At 45.4% G+C, this 21,344-nt stretch overlaps 1 protein-coding gene across 13 annotated transcripts in view; it reads left to right on the top strand.

Annotated features, from left to right (window-relative positions):
• The window catches only part of ripor3 (RIPOR family member 3), a 318,751-nt gene that overhangs the window by 124,210 nt on the left and 173,197 nt on the right, over positions 1-21,344 (top strand). For all 13 annotated transcript variants that reach the window (XM_041203685.1, XM_041203684.1, XM_041203690.1 and 10 more), the window contains one exon: positions 17,601-17,753. In XM_041203685.1, the coding sequence (XP_041059619.1) occupies positions 17,601-17,753 (153 nt within the window). The remainder of the gene's footprint in view (positions 1-17,600; positions 17,754-21,344) is intronic.

Genomic DNA, 21,344 nt, shown 5'->3' with positions numbered 1-21,344 from the left:
AGTCTATAGATTGTTGTTGCCTTAATCGAGATTAGTTTGGGAATTTGTTAAAAATTATGATAGTTGTAATTTTTAGCCATGTGTATATACTTTAACCTGTGTGATTATAAAATGTTTCATTTAGTTTAACGTAAAACCTCGAACTAGTGGCCTGATTCCTGAGTTTAGAGTCGCATCTTAAACATAACACTTAAAATTATTGATTATGACAGTTGTTTAAAGTTTCCCTCTGGAATTTTTAAATAACTCCACTTTACCAACTGCATCGGTCATAACAATTGGTCATAACAATCATCATTCTCAACTCACACACTCACAAATCCATCACACATCCACTCTTTGCCAATTCAAGGGACATCATCATTCAGTCTCTTATACACACCTTTATTTTCCTCATCCTGTCCATGGGATCACTCACCACCCACACACGCCAGGCATACTTATCATCTGGCCTGGTAGACATCCAGCTTACAGTCTCTCCATCTCCATTTAAGCAGGACAAGCTGGCACACAAAAAGACGGAGAGGTTGCTTACTGGTGGAAGAATGCCCAAAATCATGATCCTCACAGACTTTGAAAACAGAGCAATCAAGTTGGCCGACGAGGATCTGGACCATTCCTGTGCTAACGGTGAGGTCGGCAGTACTCTACCAAGTGAGGATCCAGCAGTGCAACATCTATCAGACAACGATGCTGTGAGTGATGTGTCCTCTTTCATAGGCTACTGCCATGCACTAATTATTTCTCCTTGCTTCCGCAGGCACAAGTGCCAAACAGCCCACAGAGTCCACAATCCAGGGCCTCCAACCAAGCCCCGAAGAAGCCTCTGAAGAGGAATCTGGAGACACCCTCCTTGAAGTCCCGACACAGTGCTCGCCCACACCCTCCACTAGCACAGAGACACACACCTTGGTGGGATCTAGCAGTCCACTGCACTCCTCAAATTGCACGATGGAGGAGTCTGTCTGCCTTCAGGCGGAGGTGATAGCACCTGCATGCCAACACACCAACGTCAACACTGGTAGGGTGGCAGCTGACATGGAGGCCTTGTCCAGGAATTTGCTCCTGCTCTGCTGTGCGGGCTCAACACCATCGTTGAAGCCGTAGTTAGCCTCCAACAGTGTGTACGCAAGAGGGATGTGGGACAGTTGGATCTCACTTCAGCTACGCCTTCTCCTCCAGGAGTCAGCCAGGAGCCCTCGGGCACCCATAGTAAGGAGGATCAGCCCAGGACCATAATCAGGTGACTCCAGGAGTGTCCAGCCCATCCAAATACCCTCTTCCTGTAACCCCAGCAGCTCCAGATCCACAGCTCAAGGAGGGTGCCACTGCTACAAAGCAAGACCTTGAAGGCAGGCTGGGGCCCTCCAGGTCACAGCCCTCCAGATGATGCCTGCCAAGGTCATCACAGACAACGCATAGCAGCAAACAGGCTGCCTCCACCTCCGCTGTGGATGTCCGGGCTGCAACCAGATATCATGGTAAGGTTAGGAAGGTTAAGAAGATATAAAACAAAAACAGAATTACCTGGAAAAACTCAGCAGGTCTGGCAGCATCGGCGGAGAAGAAAAGAGTTGACGTTTCGAGTCCTCATGACCCTTCGACAGAACTGAGTGAATCCAAGAAAGGGGTGAAATATAAGCTGGTTTAAGGTGTGTGGAGGGGGGCGGGGTTTGGGTGGGGGGACAGAAGTGGAGGGGGTTGGTGTGGTTGTAGGGACAAACAAGCAGTGATAGAAGCAGATCATCAAAAGATGTCACAGACAACAGAACAAAAGAACACATAGGTGTTAAAGTTGGTGATATTATCTAAACGAATGTGCTAATTAAGAATGGATGGTAGGGCACTCAAGGTATAGCTCTAGTGGGGGTGGGGGAAGCATAAAAGATTTTAAAATATTTAAAAATAGTGGAAATAGGTGGGAAAAGAAAAATCTATATAATTTATTGGAAAAAGCTAAAGAAAGGGGGAAGAAACAGAAAGGGGGTGGGGATGGAGGAGGGACCTCAAGACCTAAAGTTGTTGAATTCAATATTCAGTCCGGAAGGCTGTAAAATGCCTAGTCGGGAGATGAGGTGTTGTTCCTCCAGTTTGCGTTGGGCTTCACTGGAACAATGCAGCAAGCCAAGGACAGACATGTGGGCAAGAAAGCAGGGTGGAGTGTTAAAATGGCAAGCGACAGGGAGGTTTGGGTCATTCTTGCGGACAGACCGCAGGTGTTCTGCAAGATATAGTTGCATAGCCAAGGCACGGGTGTTAATCACTTGTACATAATGTTCACTATTGTCAATAAACTCCCAAGAATATCTCCCTGTCTATGGCTCCTTGTTCTGATGAGCAGTGTTTGTGTCATTCAGCTGTGAAACCTTTCTGCACAAGGTAAAGGCAGGTATTTCAGTCTCTTCCCTGTGTTTTGTGCAGCCTTCAGACCAAAGTGATGGCATTACTGATACCTACACCTCGATGGTGCTTGTCATTGCTGCCAGAATGTCGTGTGCTGGCATCACAGAGTTCCGTCATTCTCTCTGTGTGCTCTCAGCACCTTTAAGGTGGGGCTGGCCCCCATCTCTTCAGCATCTGTGACCAGTGACGCTGTGCTCCTGAAGGGCTCAGGTGCTGAAGGCAGATAAAGGATCAGATGCTTTTAAAGGTTCACAGCTGTGTCTCTATGATATGAGAGCTGCCCTCGGGCAGACAGGAGTCAGACGTTCTCAGACGCTATGCGAAGATCTATGGCGTGTCCTCGCTGCAGTTTGTCATCATCCGCCTGCAATCGAGCGACTGTTAGGGCCTCCACTGCATCTCCATGACAGGAGCATTCTCACAGAGGGTATGCGCGTTGCCATAAGCCAGACTGGAGTCAAAGGTTCATACATGCAATGTGAGGATCTTATTGTGTCTTCTCACTACATATTGTCATCATCCTCTACAAATGTAGCAGATATGTGGTCTCCTGAGTGCGTCTGCCTCGTCTAGCCAGTATGATGGCCTCATTGCCGTCATTGACGTCTTCATGGACCTCCTCACCTTCATTACTGTCCACATCCTCCTCATCGGAGGAGACCTCCAGCTCCTGCACCTCCTCCTCAGCCAGCTCCTCTCCCTGTTGCAGCACCAGGTTGTAAAGGACACAACAGGCGACGACGATGCGTGACACCCTCTATGGACCGGCCCAGGCACCGGAATCTCATTTTCTGCATCCCGATGGTTTGCTCCATCAAGTTGCGAGTTGCAGCTTGAGACTGCTTTGCTGCAGTCTGAGGCCGTTGCACTGGTGTCATTAGCCACATCCTCTGTGGGTAGCCCTTGTCCCAGAGGAGCCATCCCTGCAGCTTCTGTGGATCCTGGAAGACGTTAGGGATCTGTGACTGATTGAGAATGTAGGTCTCGTGGACACTCCCTAGGAACCATGCGCAGACCTACAGGATACGTTGATGATGGTCGCACACCAGCTGCACATTCAGCGAATGGAAGCCCTTGCGGTTGACATAGTTGACTGTGTGTTGTGGTGGAGATCTGAGGGCCACATAAGTGCAGTCAATGGCATCCTGCACCTGTGGGAAACCCGGGATCTGGGCAAATCCAATCACTCTTGCATCCTGGCTCTCCTGGTCCCGGGAGAAAAGCACAAATTTGTGTACCCTTGTGAAGATGGCGTCTGTGACCTCATGGATGCATTTATGGATGGAGGTTTGTGATATCCCATGAAGGTGACCTGTGGAGCCCTGAAAGGAGCCACTGGCATAGAAATTGAGCGCTGCTGTCATTTTCACGGTCACTGGCAGTGGATGCCCTCCATGCCCACACAGTGCCAAATCCACAGTAGTTGGCAGATGTGACTGACCAGTTCCCTAGACATGCGCAGTCTTTGGTGACACTGGTTCTTGGTCATCTGCAGGAACGAAAGGCAGCATCTATAGATCCTGGGTCTAGCAAGGTGCCAACCAACAATGCCTCACTGTGGCTCTTCTGCGGGGTGTGTGGGAGCCCCAGCTGCCCCTTCTTTCAAAGGATGCTGCTCCTCCCTCTGTGTAGCCAGGCACTTGCGTCATTCTTTTCTCTGTCGTCTTCACTCTCTTTACACCACGAGGTATACAGCTAGTTCACCAAGCTCCGTGATCCTGATGGACTCCTCCTGCAGGATAAAGGAGAGAGATGCTTGGGTTAGCATGAGTGTACTAAGAGCTTCTCTTGGTTCAATCTGAAGGCTCCTTACCACATCCTGGAGAATGCTGGCTTCTACTTGGATGGCCAGAGAGTAGTGCGCTGCATGGCTTCCCGAAACCCCAACCACCTCCGCCCCACTCCACCTGACCGATTGACTGTAGCCTCACCCATTGGACTGCATGCTGTGCTCTCAGCTCAGGCGCAGGCATTCTCCTAACCCACATTGCAAAGCTGCACTGTTAGCTTGAACCATCGGAGAGACTTGTCCAAACTGGGATTATGATATTGCAAGGGGCTGTAAGTGCTTCCAGCAGTGACGGCTCCATGGCCAGCATTAACAAGGAGGTTGTACAACATGCCCAGTCGTCCAGCTGTTCTGCGGTCCACTAAAATGCTCATTAGTTTACTGTCTGTGTCTGAGGGGTGGAAGGTTCTGGAACACTTGGTGGAACTTTGATGCCTCTGCATTGCTTGAGTGGGCAGATAAGCTGGAGACCCAACTGCAATCATATCATTGTGACTGTATCTGAACTGTCTCAGCTGCAGGGGAAGGTGTCCCTAATGCATGGCCGCTTCCCTCATCTACCCACCCCCAACTCCCTCATGTGCCTGTGCACTACTTCAACCTCAGGGCAGCCATTGCATCTCCCCCCCAAAGTCACCTCAACAGTAGGGCAGCCTTTGCCCCTCCTCTCCCAAATGAAGTCGCCTCAACAGCAGGGCAGCCTTTGTCACCCCTCCCCCCACAACACGCCTCAACAGCAAAGCAGCCTTTGCACCCCCCACCCCGCCCCCCCCACCCCTCCACCTCCCCCAAACAAAGTCACCTCAACTGTAGGGCAGCTTTTGTCACCCCTCCCCCCACAACACGCCTCAACTTTGAAGTCCAACAGGCATCCCTCGTAAGCACTCTGCAATGTTACTGTGTACTAAACTCTGAGTTCCCCTCAAAGTGCAGCTCGCCAAGTGCATGTGTTTTATATGCTGTTGTGAAACGCATCGGCATGCAATCACACCCACGTGGGAGGACGATCCAATAGGGAGCAATGAGTCCGATGGACGAGCCGTGTAATGATATGCTGATGTATTGCAATGAGGTTTCTGACGTCCAATGGCAGGAAATGGGCCTGCCATCGATGGGCTGAGTGGACAATGGCAAATTGGTTTTATGACATCGTGATAACGATTTTTGGCCTTCTCGCCATATTGTCAGCTCTGTCACCAAATACGTCCAACGCCAGCAGGCATGGACGATTTTGCCTATGGAGGTGAGGCACAAGATCAGCGATGATCTTATTGAATGGCAGAGCAGGCTTAAGGGGCCATATGGTCGACACCTGCTTCTATTTCTTACGTCCTTTTGTTCTGGATTGTGAATGTTGGCAGATGATTAACTTATGTAGGATATCATAGCTGACCCTAATTTAGAACTTGCCGACAGCCATGCATTTACCATTAGGGATTACTAGACAGTGATCAAGATCACAGATCTTGGCTGCTTTTTCCTCTTCCCAACCGAACAGTACTAAGTGTAATTGAAACAACCAAACTGCTGAGCTGTATGAGATTGGTTAGTTCAGCACAGATTGATAACCAAGCCAGGCACTTTCTAGTGTGCATGTTCTAGTGTTGTACTGGGTAGTGCCTCCACCCAGTAAACCACTGAAGTAGTCAGATCTGGGTTTTAAAAAATAATCTCTTAATTTGTAGTTTACTGATTTCAGGAAGATTTACTAGTGCCAAAATTAAAAGACTGAGAAGTGATACAGAATGACTTTACGTGATGTGACTCAAAAATCATTAAAATTTAAATAAGAAAAATAAGAATCTCCCGAATTTGTTTTAAAGGATGTAGGGGGTGGTGGTGTGTGTGTCAGCTTCACCTCTGACTTCTAATCAGTTTGAATTGCTCCCACTCCCTGGGTTCTAGACCTTGGACTTATTTGGTAGTTGTGACAAAGTGCAGCAGACAACTGGTTTTGGTGCAAGAAAAAAACTAAGTTTACTGAAGTCACAAATGAATTTATAACATTAGGATTACACTGAGATTATACAGACCTACAAAGTACACTTAGTTAAGAATGGGGAACACACGGCATAACGAGGGCTACTAATCTCCTTTCCCTTGTCCCACACCCAAAACCTAACTAACTTGAACTAGGAGATGTCAGGGATCATGCTCACCAACCAGGGTTCCTTGACAGTTCGAAATCCAGCCAGGTAAGCCGTTTGCAGTTTTGGGGTACAGTCTTTGTGTCCTCTGGGGCCTGCCGTCCCCACATGGTCCTGGTCTGTGGAATCTGCGAAGATTCTTCAGTTGAGTGGAGGGCACGGTTGTGGGTGGTCAATCTTCATGGAGGGCTGCGGTTGTGGCCTTGTTGTCTTCGGTTGAGCCTGCCACCCCGCGCCCCTCACCGTAATGTTGCCTGCGGGTCTGCAAACCTCCAGATCTCCTCCCTGCTTGGCTCAGCTCCCAGCTTAAACTTGGCTTCAACCACTCCCTGTCCAGCTCTGCATTCAAAACTGCTTACCCTTCTGTGTCACTGCCCAAATACTGCTCACTTCAGATCTCCCGGCCCAGTTATACTGTTTTTTCATATTTCTTATCTCAATCCAAATCAAGGTTAGTTCTTTGTTTGATTTTGGTGGGCTTCCTCAGGTGATTGTTGTCTTGTTGTTTTAATGGGCTCGCATGATGTTTATCATTGTCTTCCTGCCCCCGTAACTAGTCTTGAACCAAAAGCCATTGTATGTGTGGAGTATTGATGGGTTCGCATAATTGCATTGATTGTGGTCTTCCTCCACCCGTAGTTAGTAGCAATTATTTATGCAAGATTTTGATGGGCTTTCGTGTTGATTGTTTTAAAGGGAAGAATGTGTATTCTGTCTCCTCTCGTTATCTGTTTTCAGGTAAAAGTCCAAAAGTCATATCCTTGTTGATGATATGAAAAATGTGGGAATTTTGAGAACCCTTCAAGGAATACAAGCATTTGTACAGTGTTTACTAACAAACCCCGGGATAATTGCAGATGCTTCACATAAAGTGAAGTTCAGTGAATATTATATGGTAAATGTTTGCCAGCATTTTTTGTTAACACCATAAGACATAGGAGCAGAAATTAGGCCATTCGGCCCATTGAGTCTGCTCTGCCATTCAATCATGGCTGATAAGTTTCTCAACCCCATTCTCCCGCCTTCTCCCCATAACCTTTGATCCCCTTACCAATCAAGAATCTATCTATCTCGGTCTTAAATACATTCAATGACCTGGCCTCCACAGCCTTCTGTGGCAATGAATTCCATAGATTCACCACTCTCTGGCTAAAGAAGTTTCTCCTCATCTCTGTTCTAAAAGGTCTTCCCTTTACTCTGAGGCTGTGCCCTCGGGTCCTAGTCTCTTCTACTAATGGAAACATCTTCCCCACGTCCACCCTATCCAGGCCTTTCAGTATTCTGTAAATTTCAATCAGATCCCCCCCTCATCCTTCTAAACTCCATCGAGTATAGACCCAGAGTTCTCAAATGTTCCTCCTATGTTAAGCCTTTCATTCCTGGGATCATTCTTGTGAACCTACTCTGGACCCTCTCCAGGGCCAGCACATCCTTCCTGAGATATGGGGCCCAAAATTGATCACAATATTCTAAATGTGGTCTGACCAGAGCCTTAAAAAGCCTCAGCAGCACATCCCTGCTTTTATATTCTAGTCTTCTCGAAATAAATGCCAACATTGCATTTGCCTTCCTAACTACCGACTCAACCTGCAAGTTAACCTTAAGAGAATTCTGGACTAGGACTCACAAGTCCCTTTGCACTCCAGATTTCTGAGTTCTCTCCCCATTTAGAAAATAATCTATGCCTCTATTCTTCCTACCAAAGTGCATGACCTCACACTTCCCCATGTTATATTCCATCTGCCACTTCTTTGCCCATTCTCCTAACCTGTCCAAATCCTCATGCTTCAAGCTTCATGTTAAGCAAGGTCCCACAAGGCCAATGAGGTGAATGACCAAAAATACATGTTTATTCTGGTGTTGTTTGAGTGGGGAATGCAGGCTGGAAAACGAGGAAAACTCTGATATCTTTGTCTTATAATTTCATGGGATCTTTACAATGCAACGGAAGCATGAGGATAGGAAATCACTGGCACAGGTCAACAGGTCCTCTATTTGATGTTTCACTGAAAAGGATAACACAAGTAACAATGGCCTGAACTTTAGCAATTGGGAAGATGGCCTGAGGGCAGGCAGAAATCGGGTCGGTGGCATGCATGGGAGGGTGGCATGGGGTTTTGCCAGCAACAACCAATTAAGGGTCTGTAGGCAGGAGAGCTGGACAGTTTCTTTTTATTCATTCTTGGAACGTGAGCATCACTGGCTGGGCCAACATTTATTGCCCATCCTCAATTGCCCTTGAGAAAGTGGTAGTGGGCCGCCTTCATGAACTGCTGCAGCCCATGTGCTGCAGGAACACCCACAGTGCTATTAGGGAGGGGGTTCCAGGATTTTGAGCCAGCAACAGTAAATATAGTTTCGGGTCAGGAATGTCTGCCACCCTTGTCCTTCTAGATGGAGAGCTCATGAGTTTGGAAGGTGCTGTTGGAGGAGGCTTAGCGAGTTGCAGCAGTGCATTTTGTAGGTGGTAAGCACTGCTGCCACTGTGCTGCACTGGTGAAGGAAGTGAATGTCTAAGGAGGAGGGGGTGTGGATCAAGCAGGCTGCTTTGTCTTGAATGGTATTGAGCTTCTTCAGTGCTGTTGGACAAGTGGAGGGTATTCTATCACAATCATGACTTGTGCCTTGCAGATTGCAGACATGTTTGGGGACTCAGGAGATGAGTTACTTGAAGCAGAGTTCACAGTCTCTGATTTGCTAATGTAGCCACAGTATTTATATAGTTGGTCCAGTTAAATTTCTGGTCAATGGTAACACCCTAATCAATAGAGGTGGGCAGGTCCTCATCCAGGCAGCTTGTACACAGCTGCCATTTTCAAAGGCACATGTACAGCAGTAAGGCGGGTTGAAAATAGAGGCAAGTAGGAGATTGGGGGGGTGGGGGGAGGTGCGGAGTGTGTGACTGGGGAGGGGGGGGAGGTGTGGCACAGCAAAGAAGGCAGCAGAGCAATGACAAGGTCCCATGTGGCAGATTGGTCAGGAAAGTAAAAGCCCATGGGATTCAGGGTAATGTGGCAAACTAGATAAAAGGTTGGCTTTGTAACAGGAAACAAAGGGTAATGGTTGATGGATGCCCTTGCGAATGGAAAGTTGTCTCAAGTGGTGTTCCGCAGGGCTTGGTGTTGGGACTCTTGCTGTTTGTGTAATATATTAATGATTTGGATGTGAACGTGGGAGGCACGTTTGGGAAATTTGCAGATGACACAAAGATTGGCCAAGTAGTGGATAGTATAGAGGATAGCCATAATCTCCAAAACGATATAGATGGGTCGGTGGAGTGGGCGTTAAAGGGGCAAATGGATTTTAACATAGAGAAGTGTGAGGTCATACAATTAGGGAGGTCAAACAGTTACAGGGATTACAAAATAAATGGGAATATACTAAGAAGGGTAGATGAAGTGAGAGATCATGGCGTACAAGTACACAGGGCCCTGAAGGCAGCAGTTCAAGTAGACAAGATTGTAAAGAAGGCATATGGAATTCTCTCCTTCATAGGATATAATGTTGGAATTGTATAAAACACTGGTGAGGCCACAACTGGAGTATTGTGTGCAGTTCTGGTCATCACATTACAGGAAGGACATAATAGCTCTGGAGAGAGTGCAGAGGAGGTTTACAAGAATGTTGCCAGGGTTAGAAAAGTGTAGCTACAAGGAGAGATTGGATAGGTTGGTGTTATTCTCCTTAGAACAAAGAAGGCTGAGAAGTGACTTGATTGAGGTGTACAAAATTATAAGGGGAATAGATAGAGTGGACAGGATAAAATTGTTTCCCTTAATGGAGAATTCCAGAACAGGGGGCATAGATTCAAGATAAGTGGCAGAGGGTGTAGGGGGGACATGAGGAAGAACTTTTTTATGCAGAGGGTAATGGGTGTCTGGAATTCGCTGCCCAAGTTGGTGGTAGAGGCAGAAACTTTAAACTCTTATTAAAAGTACCTGGATCTGCACCTGAAATGCTGTAAGTTGCAGGGCTATGGGCCAGGTGCAGGAAGGTGGGATTAGAAAAGGCACCTGGGTGTCCTCAGGCTGGCATGGACAAGATGGGCCGAATGGCCTACTTCGGTGCTGTAACTTTTCTGTGGTTCTATATCAGAATGAGAAGGGTCGCTCCATGATTCATGATACCTCTCTGGAGGCAAACAGTCAAAGGAGATTGGTCCTGTTTCCAGCAGATGGGAGGAGGAGGCCAGCATGTCTCACCCAGAAGGCATGGCTGGAAGTGGCAGACACCATAAGCAGCAGAAGGGTTGTTGCAAGAAACTGGATCCAGTGCAGGAATAGTTCTGATCATTGCTGCAGTCTGGAAAGGTGAGTGGCATTTAGAATTGCAAACTAGGAGCCCAGCATGAATTAAAAGACACTCCAGAAATGTAAAGCCAGGCACTGGGGCAACATGCATGAGGCAACATCAGGCACCAATGTCCACTTGAGGCACCCAGTTCACTAGCACTCGAACCCCATCATCAGTCATGAGTGAATTATGCATTAAGGTTGCTGAATTGTCACCTCACCACGCCATCCCAAGCGGTGTTGTATGAACCTTTGCAGTGCCTCACAGTGACCATGTGCCCTGAGACAGGATTGGCACTGCATATGTCGATGCTTTCAGATGAAGCCCACTCAGATGCTAGGGAGCATCAATAAACCTGAAATGGGGTGCCTTTCATCGCTTTGGTGACACCAATGGAGGAAGAGGTCATGGAGATTGGATGGGTCATTATGGCTGATGGACGTGTGGAAGCAATAAAGATTGAATGAAGCAATGGTTATGTCCAATATTTCCTCGACTATGTGGCATCTGTATGGGCCTTAACTGGAAGCTCTGAACAAGGTGATGCAGCAGGGATTGGTTGAAGGAGCAGCTGTTTCACTTAAATCATGTCTCTCTAGCAAGTGCAGCAACAGAAGAGGAAAAGATCAGGGCTTCGGCTACACTGGAAAGCTCACAGGATGTAACATCATCTCAAGATACTGCATCACTTCATTTCAGCACAGCGTCCGCCATTGCAGATACACTCACATTAGTGGGTTTTGTTGCACAATATGGTAGGCACTGCACAGATGCGCAGGAGGAGGTTACAGCAGCAGTAACAGTTGTGGTCACTTCCCTTCAGAGAAGCGAGGAGGTGCCCAGTGATACTCAGCTGCATGCAGAAAGTGAGCCTCAGATGTCATCAACAGAGCAGCAGATGGTTTAGTTGCATCATCAAATGTGTGAAAAGCTACCAGTGTTTCTAGAGACAGTTGATGGAGGAGCCCATCCATACCATGATAATATCTCTGGAATGTGAATGCATGGCATCATCCATTTAGAGCGTAGCGACATGCATGGAGTGTCACATGAAACATAGTACTGAATGGATGCAGCTGGTGCTTACAAACCTCCATAGAGTGGACTCATCTATGAGATCTATGAAGTGATGGGTTGATGATATCAGCCAGTCAAGCTGGACCATTCTAGGCAACTGGAAGAGTGCATGTAGGACCTGAAAAGCCTGTGGAGAGGCTGGTTGAAGGCCGTGGAGCCCCCTCTCAAGGCATTTCTAACGATAAAGACAGATCCATGCCCCTTTGACAGTGATACCAATGCTGTATGTTGGTCTGATGGCTGAGGCAGCCTATGCATAGATGTAAGTGGCCCTGAATGTGATGGGCCCCAGTAGGGCTCAGGCATCTAGGGGCTACAAGCCACAGCATTGTGAAATCTTTCTTCATTTAATCTATCCTGCCCTCCACTATATCACAGTCCTTCCTTTTTGTTCTTCTTCCTATCTTCCTCACTTTACTTGCTCAAAATATGTTACATTTCAAACATTTTCCAGCTCTGATGAAAGATCATAGGCCTGAAACATTAAGGCCCAGATTGCCCAGTCTCCTGATAGTTGGACACAGGACGTACCCCGGAAGATGTCTTACAGGACTGCTCAAAAGTACCAACACAAGTACTTTGTGGGAATTGCCGAGGAAGTTTGAACTTCCAATGGGCAATTCCCCTGCCCCCTGGGATCCTTGGAAAAGGTCTCCAACTCTGAACTAGAATTGGAGACTTTGGATGGTTCAGACTTGCTTAGCTGGATAGTTACCCAGGAAATGTTAGGCAGGAAAAAAAACTAATCTAACACCCAGTTAACTAGAATTGGCCATTCAATCACTCACTGATCCCCACCCCCACCCCCATTAAAATATGCAGTGTAAAATTTTGCTTAATGATTAGTCCAGGAAGTACTTTGGAATGTTTAACTACTTTAAAGGAGCTATATAAATGCAAGTAGTTGTTGATACAGAAAGGTGCAACTGAGGGAATACTTTTTCAGTTTTTAAGTTAAAGAGACTTTATGATTTATTAAACTTTTTGAGGATTAATCAAGATTGGCAGAAACAAGTGGTAGTGTTTCATCGCGAATGGAAAATGGTAGTGATGCACCATATAGCAGTACCTTGGTGAAGTAAGAGAGAAAAAAGAATCAAACTGTGGCATCACAGGAAGGCTTTGAGTTCATTAGCCAGTGAGTATTGTGGCTTTCCCTTAGGCTGATTAGCCTAAGGAGTTGGGAAATTAGATGGAGAAATGACAGGGCCCCTAGACTGCACATCCTGTTCCAAGTGGGATCTCCAGGACATCTCCTGTGTCTTAGATAATCATATATCCAGGAAGTGTGTCAGCTCCAGCAGCTTGAGCTACATAGGTAAAAAGAGGCACGTGGTCCTGCAGACAGAATTTAGGGGGCTAGGTAGGAAATTAGCAAGCAGGACCTCAAAAGTATTAATCTCCAGATTACTTTCAGTACCACATGCAAGTGAATAAAGAAATAAAAGGATAGAGTAGATGAATGTGTGGCTGGAGAAATGGTGTAGGAAGGAGGGCTTTGGATTATTTGGATGTTGGTATCAGATCTGGGGGAGATGGGACCTGTACAGGCCAGAGAGGTTGCATCTAAACAGAGCCAGGACCAATTTCCTTCTGGGGCGATTTGCTGGTGCTGTTGAGGAGGGTTCAAACTAACTTTTTAAAAAAAAGCAAAATACTGCGGATGCTGGAAACCTGGAATAAAAACAGAAAGTACTGGAAAAGTTCAGCAGGTCTGGCAGCATCTGTGGAGAGGGAAATTGAGTTAACGTTTTGAGTCCAGTATGACTCTTCTTCGGAATGTGAAGTTAACTCTTTTGCTCTCTCCACAGTTGCTGCCAGACTTGCTGAGCTTTTCCAGCATTTACTGTTTTTATTGTTTAAACTAACTTGGCAGGGGAGTGGGAACCAGGAGGTAATATTAGAGAGGGATACTAAGGCTGGGATTTTCCCTGAAATCAGCAAAGTCTGATACCAGGTGGGAAAATTTAACCTGCTGATGGCAATAGCGGAACTTCATCCCATATCGTGTGGAACATTGTGAAAAAAATCAGAGCACGGATTTTACATTGGATTGTTGGAGTGTGGATTGCTGAGTTGTAGATGCAGATAGCTACGTGAAAATAAGGTGTTGTGATAACAGAGATCTGGCTCAAAGAAGAACAGGACTGGGTATTAAATATTCCTGGATACAAGGTGTTCAGGAAAGATAGGAAAAGAAGGAAAAGAGTAGTATTAGCAATATTGATTAAGGAGAACACTGCAGTGCTGGAGGGAGAGGATGTCCAGAAGGGTCAATGACTGAATCTATTTGGCAAGAACAAAAGATTAACAAAGGTGAAATTACATTGTTTGGTGTAGTCTACAGGCCACCAACTAGTGGGAAAGAAGTAGGAGAACAAATTTGCAAGGAAATTACAGAGAAGTGCAAGAATTATATATAGTTATAACAGGGGCCTTTAATTATCTGAATAGAGACTGCAAGGGAAGAAGCGTAAAGGGCAGAGAGGGGCAAGAGTTCCTAGAATGTGTTTGAGGAAATTTCTTTATCAGTATGATTCCAGTCCAATGAGAAAAGGGGCATTGCTGGACCTTGTTCTTGGAAATGAGGCGGACTGAGTGGATCAAGTGTCAGTACAGAAATATTTTGCGTTCAATGCTCATTGTATCATAAGATTTAGGTTGGCTATGGAAAAGGTAAAGGAACAATTCAAAGTAAGAATAATTAACTGAGGAAAGTCAACTTCAATGGAGTAGTGTACCTGGGATTGTCTATGCGCCAGATTGGCAGTGTCTAAAACAACCTATATGGCCCATAGACCACCCCAGGTACACTTTGGGTGTACCTACATCACATGAACTGCAGCGGTTCAAGAAGGCAGCTCAGCACCATCTTCTCAAGGGCAACTAGGGATGGGCAATAAATGCTAGCCTAGCTAGCGAAGCCCACATCCCGTGAATGATTTTTTTAAAAAATTGACAGGCCACTCAGCCAATGATTGCTGTTGTTCTGAACAACAGCAATCATTGGCTGAGTAAGATGTGCCAGATTCCCAAGTCCCTCCTTTCTTGCTTACTTCATGGACTGTTCTGTTTGGGAGTTGTCAGGTGCTGCTTTCTTCATTAACTCTTCTTCAGACCTGGCTGGAGGCTGCTGGAGTGCAAGGTAAGGTAAAATACCTAATGCCTCTGTGTTTAGCTTATGCCCACAAGGCCCATGGCTTCCTGGCCTCTCTTCTGAGTCCTCCCTCGAACCCATGATGTCTGGGTGTGGTCCCTGGCCCCTCCAAACTTCACCTTAGTCCCTCCAGTCAGATAGCAAATTCACAAAATGTCAAGTGTGTAGCATGATAAACATTAGAGGGTGTGGCTCTGGTTTTTCCTCTTGACCTCTCCTTCGAGTCAGTAGTGCCTGTGGCTCTGCCTTTCCCTGCTGCCCTGTCCTCCTACCCTCAAGCCAATAGTGCCTGTGGCACTGCCCTGGCCCTTCCCTTCCTGACCTCTCCTCTGAGTCCTCCTTCAGTTGATGGTGTCTGGGGCTCCTGGCCCTTCTCAAGCTTTCATTATTCCTCGACAATGGTGTAGCCCAGGCCCTGGCTTCCCTTGTGTGATAGAAATAGTACATTATTACAGGTATGTTGGCTGGTGCTAGTTTTCTGAAAAGTATTGCTATTTTTAAACTTGAAAGTGAAACCAGGAGTCATGCGCCAATAGAATATGTCACTGTTAATTCAAGATATTAACATTTGTACATAGAATTTTCGTTTGCAGTGCTTGTGAGTTTCAAATCTTTTGGATGTTGCTGTCCGAATATTGCATAGGGCTAGATTCAAAGAAACAGAGCTGGTTGCATGACATGAATGACCAGGTAAACATAAAAAATTTCATGACACTATTTTGAAAAAGATCTGGGGAGTCCTTCCTGGTGTCCTGGCTAATATTTATCCTTCAATCGGCATCATAAAAATAGATTAGTTGGTGATTATCATATTGTAGTTTGTAGACATTTGCTATGTGCAAATTGGCTTCCACATTACAATAGTGACTACACTTCAAAAATGTTCAAAACTGGCTGTTAAGCACTTTGAGGTGTCTGGTTGCTGTGAAAGGTATGATATAAGTGCAAGTCTTTTTTCCTTCACTGAGGGTGGGTGTGGGGTGGAATCCCCAAATATTATCTAATTTACCGAGAAGCATAAGAATGGAGACTGCGTAGTTTTCTTTTGGTGTGCTGAATTCCTCTAGTGTTTATCATTCTACACAGTTGACAAAGTTGTGGTTGTAAAGTGTATCATACTGAAACCGAAGCTTCCAATGGGTTTTATAAATAGAGGCATATAGTACAAAAGTGAATAAGTTTTGCGAAACCTAAATAAAACAGTTCCCAATTTTGGGCACCTGAAGGATGTGAGGGAGGCGGATTAAAGAGGGGGGTGTGATAAGGGGCCTGGAAACAGGAGAAATACCAGGGCCCGTGATTTCTCTCCCTGATTCTCTGCCTCTATGATTTTCCACTGCAAACATCTTGGTATTTATATTTCACTATTGGAGATGTGAAGGAGCAACATCCAGTCCAGTCATGAAATAGGAGAAATGTTATTTTTTTTTCCTCAATAGCTCCTCCACAATAGTGTACATTCAACATATCTCTAGTAAATTTAAATAAATGTGGGTCAGACATCATTACTCGCCATGTGGGAGAACAATTAACTTGGAGGCTGCCTTTGGAAAACTGGGGCGATAACTGTAACAGCCAAAGGACAATCCAACTTGTAGAGCTGTTTTGATTCTGAAAAACAAGATTGTTTACTGTTACTTAGTTTCTAAAAGGACATTTTACAAGGAAGCGTGGATTTCTTTTTAAGCAGAACCACGTCAACAGACCAGAAAATCCATGAGGCATTTTTTTAATATAGTTTACTAAAGAAATCTTAGTGTTGAAGAATTTCTGGATGTGATGCAAAGACTACAATCCTCAAAGAAATGATTCATGGAAATAATATGCATTGTAACCCTTTAAGTTCTAAATTTTTTTCCCAGTGTTCAAAATATGCATATGCTTCCAATCAGATAGCAAATTCACAAAATGTCAACTGTGTCGAATGATAAACATTAGAGGAATTCAGCACACCAAAAGCAAACTACACAGTCTCCGTTTTTATGTTTCCCGGTAAATTAGATTCTATTTGGGGATTCCACCCCACACCCACCATCAGTGAGGAAAAAAAACTTGCGCTTATATCATGCCTTTCACAGCAATCAGACACCTCAAAGTGCTTTACGGCCAGAATTGAACACTTTTGAAGTGTAGTCATTATTGTAATGTGGAAGCCAATTTGCACATAGCAAACTTCCACAAACTACAACGTGATAATCACCAACTAATCTATTTTTATGAGCGATTGAGGGATAAATATTAGCCAGGACACCAGGAAGAACTCCCCAGATCTTCTTCAAAATAGTGTCATGAGATTTGTTATGTCTATGTGCAAGAACAGACAGGATTTTGATTTACCATTGCACTTAAAAGACAGTGCAGCACTCCCTGAGTACTTTGTGCAGCAGGGAAGGTCAAATGGCACTGTGATTAACCATGTCACTTAAGTGGGAAAAAAATAAGATTAGACAATGGCATCTATTCATTACTAATTCAGCTAAGTAATTCAGGTTAAACATGTTGATACTGCTGGACATGCTAAACAGACTGTGGATTATTTTGCATATGCATATTTTGAACACTGGGGAAAAAATTTAGAACTTAAAGGGTTACAAGGCATATTATTTCCATGAACCATTTCTTTGAGGACTGTTGTCTTTGCTTCACATCCAGAAATTCTGCAACACTAAGAATGTAATTAAATTGTTAACATATATTTAAAATGAATTAACAATGCTACAATTTTCTTTTGCAGTCTTTCTTCTGGCGGTAGAAGTTCTCCAAGGTTAAGATTGCTGTCAGTAAAATCAACAAAGAGGCATGTCATTTCACAAAAAAACTCCAGTAGTTTGGAGCCACAGCCTAACCGAGTGGAGAAAATATGCAAATCATTGCGGAAAGGTCTAAAGTAAGAATCTATATAAATTGTACTATGACACAAACTAACCAAGTAAAGTACAACTTACTCCATTTGGCATTAGTCATATATCTATGCAATAGTGCTATTTAATTAAATTAGCCAAAGTGCTAACCCTTATAGTGAACACTTAAGATGTTATACATGACAACCATCAAATTTTCAGGGTCACATTAGCATTTTGGGGGTATGCATTATGTCAATGTTTGCAACAATAGGCAACATAGACTGAACTACTCTTCCTCCTCTAGTGCACCAGGTTTTTCTATCTTTGCAATGGTATATCAAACACCAATGACAGCTATTACATCCTCTGCAAAACACATCTAGGAATTCCCCTGAGAACATAAGCACATACAGGCTGCATTCTCTGTCATTAAGGCTAGGACAGGCATTGACAGGGTAAAGGACAGCATTAGCCACCGACAATTAGTGAGATCAAATGAGCAGAGGTTGGAGGAATGAATGATGGTTTAAAGGAGAAAGAAGAAGAAGCTGGAAGCAGTGCTTTGGAGTGAGCGATGAAGGGGAAAGGCTTGAACTGGAAGAGTGGAAGATGAATAGCAGGTTTACTGGATTGGGGGAGTGGGCAGTGGGGGAAGTACTGCTTAAATTCAGAAGGGAGAAGTTGAAGATTGTTAATATAAGCTGAGGAATAGGAGAAGTGAAAGGTGGGGAATGGAGTGAGGTACTGGGTCTCTGTGAATTAGGTCCAGGAAGACTAGATACATTTGTAAACTTGGACAATGAATGTGGGGAGATTGAATGTGAGCAAGTTACTGTTGAGGTAACATGATGGTCAGATTGAAGCTCTGTTATGGTGCAAATGTCACTCTGATTTTCCTTTTCTAAGTTATATAAAAATGGCAATTATGAAGTATAAAGCTACTTAAAATTTTCCAGAATATATCATTTGTAAGGGCAAAATTCAAAATTTCCATGGGCATCCTTAAGAATGTGTTGATGGACAAAATTTTCCATTCTAGAGACTAAGGAAGGTGGCTGGGGGTTGGGGGGTGTTGGTGGGGGGCCGGTGGGGTGGGAGATTGTCATGATTCCCGCTGGGTGGCGGAGCTGATTTTCACGCCTGATTTTCTGCTTTTCAGCTCATTATTGATGCATCAATGAGAAGCACATCAAATCTCATGGCAGGGCGGGCAGTAATTCATCCATCTTGCCATTACTTCATGGGGCCAAAGGTCCTGGCACTGTGTTTAAATAGCACCCACACAGACATTCACTCACTGCAGGCCAAGTGGGCTGAATGTCTTCATTACCATGGCGACCAAATGAAACAAACCCTTGGCTCCATGGTTCAGCTCCATGGATTCACCTCCAGGCCATTCAGGAATGGCAGGTGATCCTCTTTCCAAGGGATGGGAGCAGGAGGTCTTCCCATATGACTACACTGGCTTACAAGGAGGTCAGTGTCCCTGGCCAACAGAAAAGGACCACCCTGCAGTGTAAGAAGAGAATGAATGGTCTGATGCGCTCCATCAGGGTAAGTGAAACTTCTAATCGCTCCAAACTCACACTCTCACAAGGGTATCAAGCAGTCTAAGGGTTCAAGTCCACAGCAATGTCACACACTACCAGCAGATGGGACTTCAGCACTGATTGTCTGACAACCACTTTAAGGTCCCCATCTCATGTAAGATGCTACACAAATGGCATCTTAATCGCTTGCTGGGGAGGGCTCAGTACACACAGCAAGCATTCTTCTGAAATGCTTTTTCATCTGTGCTGTTCACAGTCAATTTGTCTGCCTTTATGCAGGACAAGAATGCCCACAACCAACAGAAGAGAGTGAAGACTGGAGGGGGAACCCCAGAGATCAGGATACTCTTCTCCCATGAGGAGCAAGCAGCAGGATTCATTGGAGAGGGTAGGGATTGCTCCTGCGCCGAAGGCCTCCCGCAACAAGCCCATGAGGCTCCATCTAGTATACATCAACGACAGGGGGACAATGACTGTGAGTGACCTATTATGTTGGAGCCTGCCTAGTTAATCACTAATTATCTCTTCTCTTTATTCCTGCCACCAGCAAGAAAAGGAAGAGGGAGAGTTCTAGCAAGTGCCACAGCCCCAGCCGCCAGTGCACTTCAGATGAGAAGGCAGAGAAGGCATCAAATGAAGGTCCGTCATTGTGTTCACCTGCAGAGTCTGAGTCCGATGATGAGCCTCTGCAATTGGCCCTTAGACAAATGTTGGAGATGTAAAGGCAGGCAGGGGAATATCAGGGAGAGTTGTCAGAGACCATCCTGGAATGAAGGATGGAGGAGTCCATCCACATTCTGTCTGATGTCGTGGCTCCAGCATGCAAGACATCAAACTCTCCATGGGAATGGTGGCGGCCGCCTTGGAAACCCAGGTCCAGAGTTTTCTGCCGGATTTGTGCTTAGATCTGCACACCATCACTCTAGCCATGGGTGCATTTCAGTAGTGGCTAGTAAAGAGGGCAATGGGGCACCTTAGCCTCCCTCTAGCTGCCCCTTCTCAAGAAGCCTGGGAGGATTGCTCAGGCACCCAAAGGGAGGAGGAGTGCCAACCAGACACTCTGGGAGAATCTACCCTGGACACTCCAAGCATGTCCTGCCACTCCAAATTCCCTCTGCCTGTCACCCCATCAACTCTAGTAGGTCAGGCCGAGGAGGGCCCACCTGTCCTGAGCAGGAGGCCTTTTGCAGACCGGGGCTCTCCAGTCCTCAGGCCTCCAGAGGACATCTGTCAAAGTCATCTCAGACAATAGATATTGCAGTCAACAGGCTGCCTCCACCTCTGCTGTGGGTGTTGGGACTGTACCTAGAGACGTAATGCTAGAGTTAGGAAAATTTAGAAGCTTTGAATGCACATTGATGGCATGGGTGTTTGTTCACTGTGCATAATATCCACTATTGTAAATATATTTCACACTTATCCCTCCCCAAGTTTCAGGTATTGAATGGATAATCGATGTGATGCAAGGTTCCGCCTTCATGCAAGGGTACAAATTGAAGTTCCAGATTATCTTCCATCTTGTCCCTCCATTTCAATTAGCCTCACTCAATCTCATTCCAGTGAATCGCCTTTAGTTCCACAACAGCAATCAGCAACATGAACAAAGGCACTTCCTATATGAAAATGATGGCTGGGCAATATTCTTGTAACCCTTGCATTTCAGGCAGACATTATGTGCAGAATTTTTAGGTGGGCAGGCGTGTGCCTAACCCGATTGGATGTGAAATCTCGTGAGATGACATCGGGTGAGCGTCCCAACACCATCCTGTGCTCGCGCAATATTTTGGCCGGTGGGCGTGCGCAAAAGTTGGGAGCACGCCTACCAACAATTAAGAGGCCAATTAAATTAAATAAAGTTGCAATTGTCATTAATTTTATGTTGCCCCCGTCCAACCTTACAGTTGGAGGACAGGCGAATTGGCCAGGCGGTCTTTGCATTTTTCTTCGAAACTCATCTACAGGTGGGATGAGGTTTCAGTTATTAAATGAAATAAAAATAAAAATCTATGGACAGAATTTTTATAACGTATATGTTGAGGTGGCTGATTATGATGCTTGCACATTTTTTCCCTGATTTTAAAAACT

This window comes from Carcharodon carcharias, chromosome 14 (assembly GCF_017639515.1).
Source record: "Carcharodon carcharias isolate sCarCar2 chromosome 14, sCarCar2.pri, whole genome shotgun sequence".
NCBI classification, from domain to species: domain Eukaryota; kingdom Metazoa; phylum Chordata; class Chondrichthyes; order Lamniformes; family Lamnidae; genus Carcharodon; species Carcharodon carcharias.
The sequence above is the reverse complement of the archived record's forward strand: the minus strand, read 5'-3'. Positions and strand labels throughout refer to the sequence as shown.